The 17347-nt window shown below is 43.7% G+C and overlaps 1 protein-coding gene across 1 annotated transcript in view; it reads left to right on the top strand.

Moving 5' to 3' along the window:
• Positions 1 to 17347, top strand: part of IFT172 (intraflagellar transport 172) — a 1181874-nt gene that overhangs the window by 481260 nt on the left and 683267 nt on the right. The window contains exon 24 of the mRNA XM_086928171.1: positions 11568 to 11688. Within this exon, the coding sequence (XP_086784297.1) occupies positions 11568 to 11688 (121 nt within the window). The remainder of the gene's footprint in view (positions 1 to 11567; positions 11689 to 17347) is intronic.

Raw genomic sequence — 17347 nt, 5'->3', positions numbered from 1 at the left:
ATAGCCACTGTTCATTCGAAATATTGCTGCACACAAACTGGCACCCTGTCTATGACCTACAGGAAAAAGTTAATATACTACAAATTTTTCACTGGGCTTATGTCACTCCATGAAAACAATATATAAATCACCCCTCTTTTCATCACAGTTACCATTGCGGCAGGCAACATGACACTAGATGCCTTCATCTTGCTTGGGAATGTCCCACTAGTCTTAATTTATAGCATGAGATAATTAGTGTAATAGCGGACATAACACACCATACCCTACAACCAAGCGCTTTGATAGCAAAACTTGGTAATGTTGAAGAGGTCCCATCTGGGGTTCCAAGTCTCACTACAGTGGCTTTGTTATTGGCTAAATGAAGGGTGGCAATGAACTGGAACCGGGTTAGAATACCCATAGTTGCTAATTGGCTACACAATATGATGATCTGTAATTTCGGGGTCGAAACCTACACTCTACTCCAACTACCTATATCCTGGCCAGAAGACATGTGCGGACCGTCCCGTGCATACCTCCTCCGCAGCACTGCCAACGACCCATTGGACTAGATGCCAGAAAGGTCCAACTAGGGCACTCGCACTGTACTGTACATCTGTGTGTTAGGATTTGGCCAGCTGTTTGACACCTTCATACTGCAACAATCTCCTTGACTACCCTGTAGGCAGTTTCTTTCTTTAACATTGTACATTATGTGTGAGCGGTGAACATTCCTGATGTGTATTCTCTGGCTAATTTTGCCAGTGATGTACCGATATGTCTACGGTATGACAGCGATAAGAAATACTTTTCATGACCATGTCTGTTGTTGTGGCTGTTATAAAATCACAAATGCTAATAAAAAACTATAAAAAGAAGGCCTCTGTGATTGTGGGATTCTGCCCCTCCAAGCAGGTGCTATGCTGGTGTGGTTTAAGAGAGTAATATCAGGGACCAGGGGGTATTTTAGGCATCCTAGGAGAGAATGTATAAGAAATAGGAGGTCAATGCAGGAGTAGGAGGATTGGACTTCTGAGTAATAGAAGAAGAATTTGAGTTATAGGTGCAGGTAACTCCAAGCATCAAACCCGGCCCAATTCGGTATTTTCCTTTTTGAGAGAGCTGATATTGCTCCTGTGCACTGATACGAAATCATGTGTTCGAGGTATATGAGCTGCAGAATACATACTTGTGCATAGATCACCATCTGGTGTTGGGCTCGGATGTTTGCAGTTTGTTGTTGTCTTGGAAGAAGTCTTTGTTGTCACAAGATGGGTGACTCCTCCCTTGGAAGATAGTGCCATGGGCATCGACTCCATCCCCAGATTTTTTTTTTCCGCTATCGGGTTCGGATGTGACTTGCTGCACTCCGGTATCGCACCGTGTTTTCAAACCTCTTTCAACGCACAACCTATCACATAAGACGGAATTGTTTTGTTTGCGTGCCTTTCGACGCGCTAACTCCCATCGAGCCTCGATTCCGGTCATCGACACTGGCCACAGAACGCGAAGAAAAGGATTGCCAAGCCTACGCCTCTTTTCGATCCAAGAAAACCATCCGTGATCGCCGGACTCAATGACACGTTATGGCGTCATGCTACACCGGGGCCAGAAGACCTTTTCGATTAAGGCCCGACGTTCCGGAGGATTCGGAAGAGGTTGAGATCTCCTCTGAAGCTGACGACACCGACTCCGATGACCACATCACTCCAGGGCAACAAGTGAGTACAAATGTCCCTGCCCTTGCCCCACCCAAAAAACTGAAGGCTCCGGTCAAAACTTCGCCTGAAGGCCTTAGTCAAGACTGAAAGAAAACTTCAGCAGCCCAGCCTCCGAGCCCGGCCCTGAAAACAAAGGGAAAGCCTTCCAGCAGCTCGGGACCGAGCAAGCCGCATACCAGCACCCAGAAAACACCTTCGGTACCGAAACTAGAGATACACATTCCGACTACATCCAAAAAGGCCTCAGCGCTGAACCTTTCAGCACCAAAAGACCATAAGGCTTCAAAAACAGAAAAGCACCAAAAATCTTCGGATCCGAAGAAAAGGTCCGACTCAGCACTGACTTCGATGCCAAAGGAGCACCAACCTCCTCCTACAGCTATAGAGACCAAATCAGAGCCACGCTCAGAACTGAAAAAATCGGCACCGAAAGGAGACCAGCAGGAAGAACTGTTTCGGCCAGATCCTGTCGATCCGAAACAAAAAACATAACATGTGGACCCTAAACAGGACACATGGTCAGTCTTCCAACAAAGAAGAGGAAATCTGATACCTCACACAAACCTGAGGTACCTGTGAAGAATAGAGGCTTAGCAACTTCACCCCTAAGTCCCTCTTCTCCTATCCTTCCTACTAAACCTTTGTCTCCTATAAACTCTCCTAGACTTTCTCCATGCTCACCCTTCCCACCACAGGATGAGGATGATTTAGGGGGGATGGGGGCGGACATGGTAAGGATCCTTTAGATGCCCCTGATGATGACACTACCCCACCACAGGATACATGGGACGATTACGATGATCTCACAGATCATTCAGACCTTCCTGAACCAGACCCATACCCATCTAAGCCATCCCTTCCAGATGATAGTATAGGATTTAGTCAGCTCATTAATAGGGCTGCACAATATCATGACGTGGAACTACATTCCGACCCCATAGAGGAAGACTTCTTACTGGATAATTTTGCCCAGTCACAAAAAGCAATACACACATTGCCAGTGCTCAAAGATGTCATTAAACAGGCACCAGACATATTTAAAGACCCTGTCAGGGCCAGTATTCTCAATCCTCGGATTGATAAAAAAATATAAGCCTGCCCCTAAAGATCTAGTGTACATAAAAGGACAACTCCCCTTAGATTCTTTAGCAGTGTCCAATGCAAGAAAACGTACAAATTCCCAAACCTCTGGTGATACACCATTCCCAGATAAAGAGTCTAAACTGCTGGATGCATCAGGTAAACAAGTTGCCTCCCAAGCAGCCAATCATTGGAGGATAGCTAACTCGCAAGCACTACTTGCCAGATATACCCGGGCGCACTACGACGAGCTTGAAACTCTTATCCAACACTTACCTGACCAATACAAGACCAAAGCCAACGATCTGGTCCAGGAGGGCAAGATAATTACAAATGCGTCCATAAAATGTGCCCTCGATGCAGCAGACACTGCATCTAGATCTATTAACACCAGTGTCTTACTCCGCAGACATGCATTGTTACGCATTTCCGGGTTTAAGTGAAGTGCAAATAACTATTTTAAATCAGCTGTTCGATCAAAAACATCTGTTTGGCCCAGCTGTGGAGACAACGCTAGAAAAAATTAAGAAAGATACAGACACTGCAAAATCTATGGGAGCATTACAATCTCAGCCCACACGAGGTTCCTTTTGTTGCTCTTTCTATAGGGGTGGATCCAAGAACATTGGCACAGACACTACTTCCTCCTCCTACAAGACTCCTACACAAACATCCCCCAACAAGGGATATTTTGGGGGGGTACAGCGGAAATAATAAAGGGAGCGGTCCAGGTAACAACAACCGAACCTCCCCTACTACCAAACAATGACTTCCCTCCGCTCCCTCCAGACCATTCCACTCCGGTCGGAGGAAGACTATCACAGATCCTACCTGTCTGGAACTCCATCACTACAGACAAGTGGGCAAGACAAATTATTCAGTATGGTTACTGCCTGGAACTTACTGCAACTCCCCTAACTATACTACCCAAACAATGTCCAAGGAACATCTAAAGCTCCTCAAACAAGAAGTTCTATCACTTCTTCAGAAGCATGCAATAGAACTAGTTCCCCTCCAGTATCAAGGCACGGGGGTTTACTCCCTTTACTTTCTCATCCCAAAGAAGGACTGTACTCTCAGACCAATACTGGACCTCAGACCACTCAATCTCTACATACAATCAGATAATTTTCACATGATCACTCTTCAGCAGGTCCTTCCACTTTTCCAACAAGGCGACTTCCTCGCCACTCTAGAACTCAAGGACACCTACTTCCATATTCCTATACACCCTACTCGCAGGAAATATCTGAGGTTTGAAGTGGACGGTCAACACTATCAATTCAAGGTACTCCCATTTGGCGTGACCACAGCACTCAGAGTCTTCACATAATGTCTGGCGGCAGTAGCCGCCCACTTGCGAAGACTACAAATTCATGTGTTTCCATACCTGGACGACTGGTTAATAAAAGCCAAGTCATACAGTCAGTGTTTTCACCACACTTACCGAACAATTCACCTGCTTCACAACTTGGGGTTCACAATAAACTTCACCAAATCACATCTCCAGCCGTCCCACAAACATCAGTATCTATAGGCCACAATAGACACTTTCAAAGCTCTTGCATACCCCAATCCAGTCAGTATGCATCTGTTCTTGGCATGTAGAGCTGCAGAATTCATACGCCCACCCGCCTCCCTGGTGCCTCTGTTCCAGTGTTATCTTACTTAGATACATTACACATGGACAGCTTTTCTGTTTCTTGCAAACTCCATCATTTCCCTTCATGTCGAAAAACAATCAGCGGAAGGAGTTGATGCCCATGTGCGCTATCGTCCAAGGGAGGAGTCACCTATCTCGTGACTACAAAGACTTCTTCCAAGACAACAACAAACTGCAAACATCGGAGCCCAACACCAGATGGAAATCTATGCACAAGTATGAATTCTGCAGCTCTACATGCCAAGAACAGATGCATACTGGTAAGTAGCATGTTTCTTCTTCTATGTCGGGGTCCCACAACAGGTTGAAATCTGCTCTAACAATTCTATCTCCCTGAGTATTTCGTATCTGTGCCGTCAAAAAGGATCAAAATGTAGGAGTCCCGTGCTTTATTGGAGCCATAGAAATTGAGCATAGTGTGTGCTGGACCTTCTCTTTTATACTTTCAACTTCAAGTAGTGACCCTCTTTGTCCCTAGTAATTGCTAGTGGTTGTTGTCCAAAGTCTGCTTTGCATAATGTGGCAAATCCCACTGTTTTGCTGGTATAAGAGGCCCAGTATTTGTGAGAGTATTTTGGGCATTTTATATGGAATTATGTTGCTTAATTAGGTGGGTTTCCTGGAGGAATATAATATCAACATCCTGGTGGGGGTGGTATCCCCAGACCTGGCGCCGCTTGTTGGGGAAGTTCAGCCCTTTCCATTTAGCGAGAGAGTTTAACGTTGCCAAAATTCCCCATCACAGTTTAAGAGAGACTGTTAGCAAGTCTTTTTACATACAGTATTTTCCACCCCAGCAAAACCTGTAGTTCTTTTAAGGTAGTATACTCCTCTTTGGGAGTGACGAGACGCAACATAGTATATAAAGGAAAATGTGCAAGGGCATCTATATATAGGATCCACAAGCGTTTCACTTCCCTCAGTTCCTCCCAAATTCTCCAGCTCCTCCTGAACTCAACAAAGTAAGAACAACAATGGAATGTATAACGAAATAGATGGCCAACGAGCCTCAACCAAACATTCCTGTCCATTAGAGGTGGGACAATCAAGTTATTTGTCTGAGCTAGTAGTGCTTCCCTCAATGGGTGAGGATCTAAAGTACGTTTATGGTGGGGTGCCAGGTAAGAAACTCTGAGTGTTGGGTAGAGTACCAGTTGTTACAGGCTTCCGCAGCACAGTTGACCATAACAGACCCAGCAACTCCATGATACATCGCGTAACCCCTCTCTGCGGTCAGCAAGAGCTGTTACATATGCGCCATTGTTGGTCAGTTCTTCCACCAAGAGAGCATCGGGTAGTTTATTTTCGGTTTTCCCCTTCTGCAGGTGGGATATTACATTAGCTTTCGTCTTTTCCAGTATCTTAACTATATCTTTTGTCTACCAAACTGCTGGTTGTAGACTAGAGCTTGCGGCTCAGTAGCAAAATCCCCTCCAACACTGCAGAGATGCCTTTGGAATTGAGTAATTGTCGCTGCAACTCAGCTTAAAACTTCAGGGCCCTCACAATATCAAGTAGTTTTCCTTTGCAAAGGCAGAATCTCCCATGCCCCAAGGTGCATTGGATCGTAAATGAACTGTTCGGTTACAGGACATGATGGCTTTTGTGGTGCTTCGGGCCACGTGTCATAAGAAAGCATGCTCCCACCGCAGGAGTAAAAGCCAGATGCGTCACATCTATCGCTATGCTCCTGGGCTACCAGCACTGTGGGAGGCTGATTAGCATCTGAATTCGATAGTGTAGAAAGCTGAGGTAGGCCATTTGTTCTGTGGTCTGCTAAGTGCACCTTGGTATGGACTGCCTGTTGGCAGTAGGGACTTTAAAACCACACGATCAATTGAACTATGCAGGCCCGCTTTGTCAGGCAACGCCTACGAAGCCCTGCTTACACCACAGCAAGTGGATCATTTTCGCCACTTTCCTCCTCCTGTTTCCTGTTGGGCTTGCAAATTCCTCTCTGCCTGTTCTCCTCAAGAGGTATGCCCAGGATTAGAGCATCTGACTCGTCCGTCGATATTCTCATTCGGGTGGAATGGCGCCCCTCACTATGCAGTCTCCAAGTGCTGCAAGGTGACCTCTGGTTCGAGTCATGGGCAGGGCAAACTGCCTCTCCTTCACCCGTGCCGCGCACTGGAAGTTGACCCTGCCGCGCACTCAGTATGCGAGTGGCATTCAGGTCAAGCGGAGAGACACAGAGCTCCCTGGGCCACAGAAAGGGTTGCTTTTAATGCAGTTTGGTTGCACCAGATAGGAGCTGATGGCGAGTGCATCTTACTCCATGTTCACCCACGCTACCTTGTGCACCTTTTTTGAGCCGTTGCACTGCTATCTTCTGTGTCTTCTGACCCTCAAGATGGTCTTTCTCATTGGGATAACTTCAGCCTTTTGCATTAGTGAGCTCTTTCTGTCCATCCAGTTGTGCTGTCGAGGGCTTGAGCTCCCATTCTACCAGAGATTGTACTCTTTCATGTTGGACAGTCCATCACACTTCTAACGCTTTTTGACATACTTTACCCCTTGAAAGAGGAGGATAGACTGTATCATTTGGACCCCAAAAGAACACTGAGCTTTCCCATTGATTGTACCAAAGACTATTGGTGGGCAATCATCTCTTTTTGGGGTCCTCTGGGGCAAGGAAAGGCAAGGTAGTGCAGGAAAGGATTTGTCCCGGTGAGTAGCCCTTTGCATTAAGATCTGCCAATCACTGGCCAAGAAGCAGACTCAGAAGTATTGGCCCATTCCAGTAGGGCCAAGAGGCTACTACTGCATTGGCAAGGAGAGTGCCTGTCCTATCTGTTTTTAGGGCCACAACGTGGGCATCCGTGCACATTTTCAAAATGTATTACTGCTTTGATAGCCAGGTGAGGCGGGAAGAGTATTTTGGACGTTCTGTCCTGCAGACACATTTGGTCTGATTCATTACACAGACCCACCACCGAGGGAGCTTTTGCTTTGGTATCTATTCTAAAGGTGAGGACTCTGCAGTTAGAAGTATCCATCAGAAGAAATTCCTTACCTTCAGTAACACTCCTTATTGTGGATTTATTGAAAAAGGTCCCAAATTACAGATCTGCACACAGGAACAGATAATAGTTTTTTTGCCTCTGCATTCGAGGGTACAGTCAATGTCAAGAAAACAATGATGTCAACGTGCTTCGGTGGAGCTTTTATGGGGCTCCAGCCACCACTTCTGGTGTGGAACGGGGTCAGTGTTGAGCCGGATGACATAATCTACTGGCACACAAAGGTGGTGCTGAAAAATCTCCCAGGTCCAATCTGGTTCCTGGGGATATTCTAAATGTGAGGAGTCCTTGGTTAGATAAACCAAGCACCAGAAATAGTGTTACCATGAGTAAGTATCTTGTTCATTCTGTTTATACCAATTAAACAGACTATTAAGTAACTTTACTTAATACCAAATTCTTCTATAATCCACTATCACTTTCTCTCTTCTTTCTCTGAAAGAACTGGTTTACATTATTGTTTATTGCAATAAATGTTCCTAATGTCGCCTTAATTGGCACCAGTGGTTTCTGATAGAGTTCTAACTGCTTTTCCTCACCTTTTTAATACTTCATAGTTTTGTGAGTGACTTCTTCTCAAGAGACTGTGGCATCAACTTCCCCTTGCATACGTCACCTATTCATGCTGGCTTCAGTTTCTTTCTTTCCACTCCAACTGTTTTGGTTCTGAAGCTTCAACTGTCATTCAATGGTTTGGTTAATTTCTTCTAGAAATTACTTTTTTGTGTGAAAGTTGTCACCAAACCCTTCAAGCTTTAAGCCATGTGTGACCTGTAACCGTCAGTCACAGATCCACATGATGGTTCTGGTGTCTTGGTTCCGGCCATGACTTGAAGTCGTGTTCATCATGTGCCAAGATAAACAAAAAGGCAATTCAAGAGTGGGAAACGAAACTCGCAGTAGTAGAGTTCAGAAAATCAAAGACTTAGTCCAGTTTGATGTCCATGGCTTGTCGATAACATTTGAGGTCAGTTGAGGTCAAGAAACCAGTCTCGTTCTCCATCGAGAAGTCGTTCGAAGGATTGGACTTTGTCGAAGTCAAGTTAGTCAATGAAGAGCCATAGAAGCATAAGAAATCCAACCACTGTTCTTCTGTGTGGCACAACTCTCATTGTTGCTGTCATTTGAAGTCGCATGAGGTACTGTGGCCTTCCTCTTGAAGTAGGTCTTCTTCAAGGAATCCTCCTTCGACGTGTTTTCCATTTCGAATCCCAGTGGATAAGGTAGTGATGCCAAATCAGATTGAGATCTAAAGAAAGCTATGGATTCGATCTTTGGTGTTTGTCTGGATCCTGTTGGTATGCCTTCTGGCTCCATGAATCCGACAAGGACTCCGGTTGGTCAGACAATAATGGATCCGTCCTCAACACCAACACTGCCTCTTGTTTCAGGCCAATGATGTCGGAATTAATGGTTATGGAACCTTCAATTTCATTTTCATTGGCACCACAGGTTCCTTGTGCAAGCCCACATACAACGTCGGTATCAGAGCCGCCGCTGCCAACAGTGTGTCCGATTATTTTAGCAGATTCTGAAGGTCAGTTGCATTCTACTATGGTGTTATGTTAGGTCAGAACGCGATCTTTCACGGGTAGAGTATCTTTTTTATGCAGAATATTCTCTGGATGATATTTTGCAGGGTTTGCAAGATGCTAGCGGTCTTGACACTTCTGATTTTGGTTTATCATCCCATATGCCAGTTATGGCTACTGAGGAGAAATCATCTTTTGCAACTGTAATTCACAGAACAGCAGAAACTCTTCATTTAGTTTTACCTACACAAGAGGTTAAAACTACTTTGTTGACTGACTGAAGTTTTGGATCCGTCACAAGCTTCACAGGAGCCTTTATTACCATTTAATGAGGCTTTAACAGATGCTTTGATGGGCTCTAGGGCTAAGCCTGGATCTTGCCCTCCAATAAACAGGCAGGTCGTGAGTAGTCGAACTCCTTACTGAAGCAGTCGACAACATCACCACTTCAGTCTTCGTCGACGCGACAGCCGACGACGTCAGTGTCGCTGAAGAAACCATCAACGGAATCCTCGTTCCGACAGTCATTGGCAGAAAATGTCTGGTCGACGAGCCCGTCGACGGGTGTATTTTGTTTGAGGGAGTATGTGGTGCAGAAGGAGGTGCAGAACCAGATCTTTTTTGGGAATGAGACGACTCACGTTGCTCTTTTTTCGCCCCTTTTCTCTACCGAAGACTCCTTGCTCTGAGATCTTTACTTTTTTAGATCTCTCAAGACAGTAGAATCCCTCACAGATTTTCTCTTTTGGAGCCAAATGAGAAGTCTTCCCTCACAATCTTTGAGTGTTTTTGAGAGAAAGGTCCGGCAGTGCTTACAGTCTTTAGGTTTGAGATCTGGATAAAGGCAGTATAAGCACTCTTTATGAGGCTCTTCAGAGAAAAGTCTTGACTTTCCGCAAGTCTTGCAGGGCCTGATATTCTGCACAAATACAAAAATAAAAGAGTAAACTCACTGTCTAGCAGCACCTTAGTTGATAAGAAGGTTGAGGAAAAGGAACTACTAACTCAAAGTTGAAAAGTTCAAGGTAGAAACATTGTGACTGAGCAGAGCTCATGGAGACTCCCTAACACACAATGTTCGGTAAGAAATCTGCGGTATAGTGGCCCTGATGGGATGGATACTCTAGGGTCTATGATGTATACTCTAGGATCTGTGATGTGTTTAGCTGGAGTTTGGATGTTCGTTAATGAGGCTTATTGGTTACTAAATGCTAATTTTCAAGGTAGATTGTCCTTTTAGCTTTTATGCTGTGATTTTACTGTTAGCCTGGGACTCCCTTCATGACAACGAGGAAGATTCAAGCATGTGAATCTATCAAAGGTATCAATACTGTTGAACCACAGTGTACAGATAAGTAACTTGTTTTTTATTCCATATAGAGCTACAGGATCCTTGCTGCAAAGTCCACTCATGGATATGGGCTGGAGGGGTTTGTGCTCTCTGAGCCAGCTGCAAACCCCTCAGGCTGCTATGCATAGGGCCCCAACACTAGTCCAGCAAAGGGAGATCAGATTTATTCATGATACCTTCCATGCTGACTAGTTTTTACTTTCTGTAGAGTAGGCTACACCAACGAGTAGCTCATGAGCTATTGGTAGCTCTCTATCGGCCTGTAAGTAGCTCTTCTGTGTGCATTCCAGTTTCCTAAATTTGAAGCTTTTGCTTCAAATTTGGGAAGCTGGAATGCAAGTATACCAAAATTGAGAAGCGTGTTTTGAGATGTACAGTTGTATATTTTCAGAGCTCATAGATAAACTAATGTGTGGAGAAGAATGGTTGCATTTCGGCAATATATTTAAAGCTGATATTTGTTTGATAAATCAGGCATCCATGGAGAGACCGAACACTAATATTACCTTGGTGCTAGGGACATTGCAGCTGTGGCTGTTATGTGTTAACCAAGTAGAGACATGCCACATGGACAAAGCCTTTTCAAATTACTGCTGACAAACATATTGTGTCTTAGATTAGATCCAGAAAAGATGTCTGTACAAAGTTGTTTCATGTATCGCGCACATTTTCTGAAAATATTTCATAACTGTAGCTGTTTTGTTTCATGTTAATTGTCTTTCTGATATAGGAATGAGGAGCATAGCAATATAATTACATTATTCATGCATTTGTTTATAAAACAAACTGTATTCGTAAAAAGCTGTAAATGGATGTTTATGAATTTGGAGTTCATCTCTGTGATGTAGGTAGGTGTTCCCCACTCCTAAGCCTTTCATCAGCCACAGACACAGTTTGTCCATGAAAATACAATAGTGATCTGGCATTGCAAGTGACATAAATACGTATTGCCTCTCTGTGTGATCTGTACGTCCGACAAGAAGAAGCCTAGGGCACGAGACATAGTTTATGCTAACAATTAATAACACTTTTTGATCTATGGTTTCACATCAATGAGTACAAAATGGACATCCCCACCTCTTCATCTAGCGGTTAATCTTTCTACTGTCCCTTTTGCATTTTGAGTTTGTGAATACAAGTAGTTGTTTGCGAGCTAGGCTATAAACCTGCTATTGAGGGTCTCCCATTCTTATTCTGCTCCATCTCTGACCACAGCTGTCGAGCTTGCTCGCATTGCATTCCCATCCGAAGTAGTCAAGTTGGAAGAGTCCTGGGGAGATTACTTGGTGCAGCAGAAGCAGCTGGATGCAGCTATTAACCACTACATTGAAGCTGGGTAAGTGCAGCTTTCTGATGGATGCATCTGCCTGTGGATTCCTCACCTCTGAGTTACAAGCTTGACAAACAGAACATCCTTCCTGTGTATCCCTTGTTTTGTTCCCTTGCAAGACTGCAAACCTTATGCCTCAATGCCTTCATATTTTGTTCTGACATGATAGGACTGGAACCCTGGCGTATTTTTATTCACAGCAAATGCAATCAGGCTTTTTTGTTTGTCATTTTGTTAGGTTCGTCCCCACCAGGCAGGCCTAATTGTTGTCAGTTTGGTCATTTTGATGTTTCTAATGAGCATTCAGGCACTTCAGTCTAATAGTATGAAGATTTTCAACAGCACCACAATTTTTGTTTAAGACAGGAGTCTCCATCCTTTTCTGTAGTGAGAGCTATTTCTGATCAGTGAAAATCATCATGAGCTACTGAAGGCCAAGCCACTCACTTAGTGTTACCAGACACCCCCACACCCAACTTCCTTGACTTTGAGCTTAATGTTCATTGACCCAGATACTATGTTTTGAACATAATACTTTAACCAGGTGGACTATGACAGGGCTGTCATGTGCATCATTGTGAGCATGGTCTTTGGCGCTGAATGAACATGTGTGCTTATGAATGGTATGTATGTGTATGGGAGAATTAGAACCTGTGTCACATGTACTTGTGGCACAGGACATACCTTTCACCATATGTGTCACCGTTTAACACAAAAGTGCAACCATTTGTTTTAGATGGGAGAAACTTAAAGTGCAGAAAAATGTTCTGCAAAAATGTTCATAATATGGAACATTTTTCTGCACTTAAAACTTTGTTATAAATATGGCAGCGTGTCTACCAGTCATTTGGAGCAAAGATGCCTGCTGTGTGTAAATGTGACACTTTGAAATGGGAGAAAATTAAACTGAATAGTTAACTTTATGTTTGTATGGATTCCATCAAACTCATTATTTAAATCTTCTCCCGTTTGAATTTTAAAGTGAAGAAACATACTTCATGACATATTAAGGCATAATTGGCTTAATTGAAGTGGAGAAAAACATTACGACTAAATGTTTCATTGAAATATTTTTCTTCACTTTACATTTCTCCCATTAAAAAAAAAATACTATTTTCAGTTGTAAATATGGCACAGTCTCTTTGGGAGCTAGAGGCCTGCTATTTGTAAATGTGACACTTTGAAATGGGAGGTAAATTCAGTTGAAGTGCTTACTTAATCATTTTGACAAGGACTTGTATTTAAGATTTAAATACCTCAGTGCTTCAGTTCTTCACATCTGTGCCCTGAGTCATAAATCTGACTCCAGCAGTCCTCATTATCAGGCCCTGCTATCTGCAGCCTGAAGATAATAATGTAATATAAACACAGCCTACATTTAACTTTGAAAGAAAAATGTGACCCAGTGCTCATTAAAAATTATCCCAAGACTCTGAGGTACTCTGAACGTGTCTGTGAGCTGCAGGTAGCTTGCGATCGACTGTTTGGAGACACCTGGGTTAAGAGCCCCTTCAAAGATGTACACATTTAGGTTAATTTTACCGAATTAAACCAGGTGTGATGATGGCCTTATGGGGTGGGGAAGTAGTGTGTTCTTGGACTTTGTGTATTAGACGCTGCAGACCTCTCCTCTTGCACTCAGATCATTTGCTTCCCTCATCTGCTGCCAGTGTTAAGTACTGTCTGACCGCCTCATTTACATAAGCCAGTTATCTTTCTGCCTCCTTTATCCAACTCCTTTACTTTTTAATTCAGAGCTCTATTTTCTTACAGGGTAGGAAATTCGAACCATGAATTTGCCCCTAGTTATGCAATCTCTGCACAGCCCTCAGCCAGTCCAGAGCCCATGGTCTTTTCTTGCTCGATGGAATACCATGAGATCCCATTCTTAATTCAGATGACCCAGTGTCTTTCTCTTCAGTACCAATATATCTGAGCTGACATCGCCAGTATTGCTCCAATAATTTGATATGCCAGAATATAAAAATTGTCACACTACAGTGTCTGCTGCCATTGGCTGCAGATAGGGTGAAAAGAAAGCAGAAAATAAGCTATCCATGTAACCATTGAAGGAATGCCTGGACATTCAGCTCCCTTTCCCTTTATCCTAAATATCAAATTATTTAGCTGATGAGAAGGAATTTATGGAATTATGCTCATTCATGAATTCTTTTGCTGGCATTTCTATCTAGGAGAGATGGTAGCTAGATGTATGCTGAACGTTTCACAACACAAATCTGGTTTGAGATTAAACTGCTTTGAATATTTGTTTGCAGCAAATTGGAAGATGCATATCTGTATTTGTTCTACTTATTTGTAGACAGAAGATTTATTTCTGTAAGAGTAGAAATAGTTCAAAAGACTTTGTTTAAAAGGGCATTTTACCCTTCTACCTTTCTCTGCATACTGCTGCCCATTTAAAGAAAAGTGGTAAGCGGTGGCCCTGATGATGGAGCCACTGCCGCCTCTACCATCAGGACCACCCATTTAGTCACATGATGCTGGCATAAATGGCGGTGTACAGGCTGCTCAATTATAGACCAGCCAACTGGGAGCCATGCCCGTTAGCTCCCCTTCTTTCTAGACCAGCAATCTAAACCATACCTATCTAGCACAAAATGGCAAATAGCCCTATGTTCACAGTGAAGACAATGTGAACAGAGAGGCTGCTAATTTTCTGGCAGATATGGCCTCGTTGAGCCTTGCAAAGATCAATACTGGCCCTACCCATTAGGCAGGGCATACCCTGGATATCATATTCACTAACTCACACCTCATATCTTCGGATCTCGCCCTGTCCAGTGACTTGGTCAGATCACTCTTTAATTCCGTTCCAGATTAATATCGGTTTTAGAAATCATACTCCTTCACACTCCCTTAGTAGTCTTCTTAGGCAATGGCATAGAGCCACGTCTGACTCCTTCAACAAAAAGTGTGTGCCCCCTATCTTCAATGAACACTTGAATACTGACAAGAAGCTCACGGTCTTCAATGAGGCCATTACACTAGTGATAGATACTCTTGCCCCCCTGAAACAGCAACAAATCAATACTCATAAAAAATGGGAGGATTATTATACTTCTGATTTACGCAAGGAAAAATGTATATGTAAACGCTTCATATAAAAGCCACTAAATGCAGAGAAACGTACCTATAAAACAGCTCTCACCTCCTATCATAATTATTTTTTAAAAGGCACGAAAAGCTAAGGTCATATTAAAACTCAATCAGGCAGGTAATTCATCAAAAGAACTCCTTAAGATTCTTAACACTTTCACCAATCCTATAGCCTGTACAGCAGATGCTCCCCTCTCCCCTGTGACAGCATAGTGAAACATTTTAATGATAAAAGAAACCTAATCTGCAATCAATTTCCTCAGGGCCCCCATCTCGGGGATCTCTCCAACTCACGCCCCCTACCTTAAGTAATGAGGTCGAAGGCCTTCAGCGTTTTAATGCGATACTGATACCTCAGGTTGAAGCCATGCTTAGAACAGCAAAATCTGGATCTCCACTAGACGTTATGCCAGCTCATGTATTTGCCCTATTAGCTCCTTTCCTGGCTCCTCTCATCTGTGACCACCTTAATACGTCTTTGCATGAAGGGGTAATCCCTCTTGATTAGAAGGCCGCTCAAGTGCTACCAATCAAGAAGAAAGCTCATCTATCCACTGAAGCAATTGCCAACGAATGCCCCATCTCGCTTTTGCCACTCGTGAGCAAAATGTAGAAGGGTATGTTAACACTCAGTTAATGGGTTATCTTGAGTCTCAAGATACCAGTGACCCTTCCCAGTCTGGGTTTAGACCCAATCACTCTACAGAGACTACCCTTATTGGTGATGCAGACTATATAAAAATGGAGTTGGACATCAACAAGGCGGTGCTTCTGATTTTATTGGATCTGACAGCAGCCTTCGACACTGTCTCTGATCAGAAATTGGTTTATCAATTGAGAGAGTCTGGAGTGTAGGGAATGGTTTACTAGCTTCTTAGGTCAACGTACCCAGACAATCAATCCTGGCTCCTTTCGCTCCCAAACCTTGAAGCTTACTAAGGGGTGCCCCAGGGCTCTTGTTTGAGCCTGACCTTGTTTAATGATTATGTGGCCCCCCTTGCTAAGATTATTAGGGAGTATAGTTTTATTCCCTACTCCTATGCTAACAATACCCAACTGCTCTTGTCCTTTGATAAGTATCCAGAGCTAGTTGAACATCATTTCACTAAGGGCATGCTGGCCATATCGTCCTGGATGACTGAGAACTGTCTCCAGTTAAATGCGGCCAAGACCGAAATCCTGCTGTTTGGCCCGGCTCAAACAACCTGGTCCCCTATTGGTGGCTAGCTGTCTTGGGCCACGCCCACTCCCAACTCCTGTTGCAAAAAGTCTTGAGGTCCTCTTGGATGTCTCGTTATCCATGAGGGATCAAGTTATGACATCCTCAGGGACCTGCTACCACACCCTGAGGCTTCTGCACAGAGTATTCCATTGGCTGCCTCTATCTGTCAGTAAAACTCTGATCCAGGCACTGGTCATTGATCGTCTTGACTACTGTAACGCTCTGTTGGTATCAGCAAACAAATCTCTTCTGAGCAGACTACAGATAGTCCAGAATGTTGCCGCACACTTGGCTCTCAAATTCAAACTTTGCTGCCTCGCCCATATAGCGCTCAATGGTAGAAGTCCCTTCTATTTGGCAGACAAGTTTAAATTCTATTGTCCAAACAGACTACATAGATCTGAAGGGAAAGGGCTGCTTGTGGTCCCCGCTACAGAAAAATTACGCACAGGTGGCAGAACTGTTGCTTATCTTGCCCCCAAAAAGTGGAACACCCTGCCGGAGGCCCTGCGCAAATGCCCCAGCCTGCTTCACTTCAGGAAACTCCTGAAGACTGAACTCCTGAAGACTGATTTATGCGTGTCTTGTAATTTCTTTTTCTTATAGCGTGGAGATACACCTACGGAGGTGATTCCAGTGCTTTATAAATCATACACATAAACATAAACATGCTGCAATAGACTTCTAAAGTGTTAGTCTACTTTGGGGGCTCAGTATACTCCTGCTTTAGAAGGCTGTCCCCAGAACTTCAATACACAGTGACAAAGTGGACCTGCTGCAAATCTTCTTTTCTTGATGAAGTGGCTCCAAGCATGCAATTGGGAGCTATTTCAGGTGAAAGTATATGTGCAATGGCAGACAGCTTAACGTTTGACATTCTTGCTGCCACCAGCATAGTGGCAGCAATGTTTCTGCCACACTGGCAGTTTGGTGACTGGGATACCAAACCCTGTTTTAACCCAGTGTTTAAGGGGAAGAGGGTGATGATAAAAACATGTATTTAAAGGACTGAAAAGGCAGAAGTACGAAGAAACTGGTCACAAAAAGTGGCTGCAAATTATGGCTTTACTATTTGTGACCAGTATATAATTTTGAAACCTAATTATGTACTAATAGATCGGCTTGCAAAATATTGAATTGGAGAGGGCCACAGTACTACCTGCCTAATCAATATTAATTAAACAGGTTGCAAATGATGACTCCCGCCAATTGTTACAATTACAGGGGTGGTGGCCTTCAAGGGTCAGCAGACCACCATCCCTGTAATTGCATTTCAACATTGAATACTTTTTTCTTAAAGCATTTCCTTGAAGGAAACGAGTCTCT

This window comes from Lissotriton vulgaris, chromosome 6 (genome assembly GCF_964263255.1).
Source record: "Lissotriton vulgaris chromosome 6, aLisVul1.2, whole genome shotgun sequence".
NCBI lineage: Eukaryota > Metazoa > Chordata > Amphibia > Caudata > Salamandridae > Lissotriton > Lissotriton vulgaris.
The sequence above is the reverse complement of the archived record's forward strand: the minus strand, read 5'-3'. Positions and strand labels throughout refer to the sequence as shown.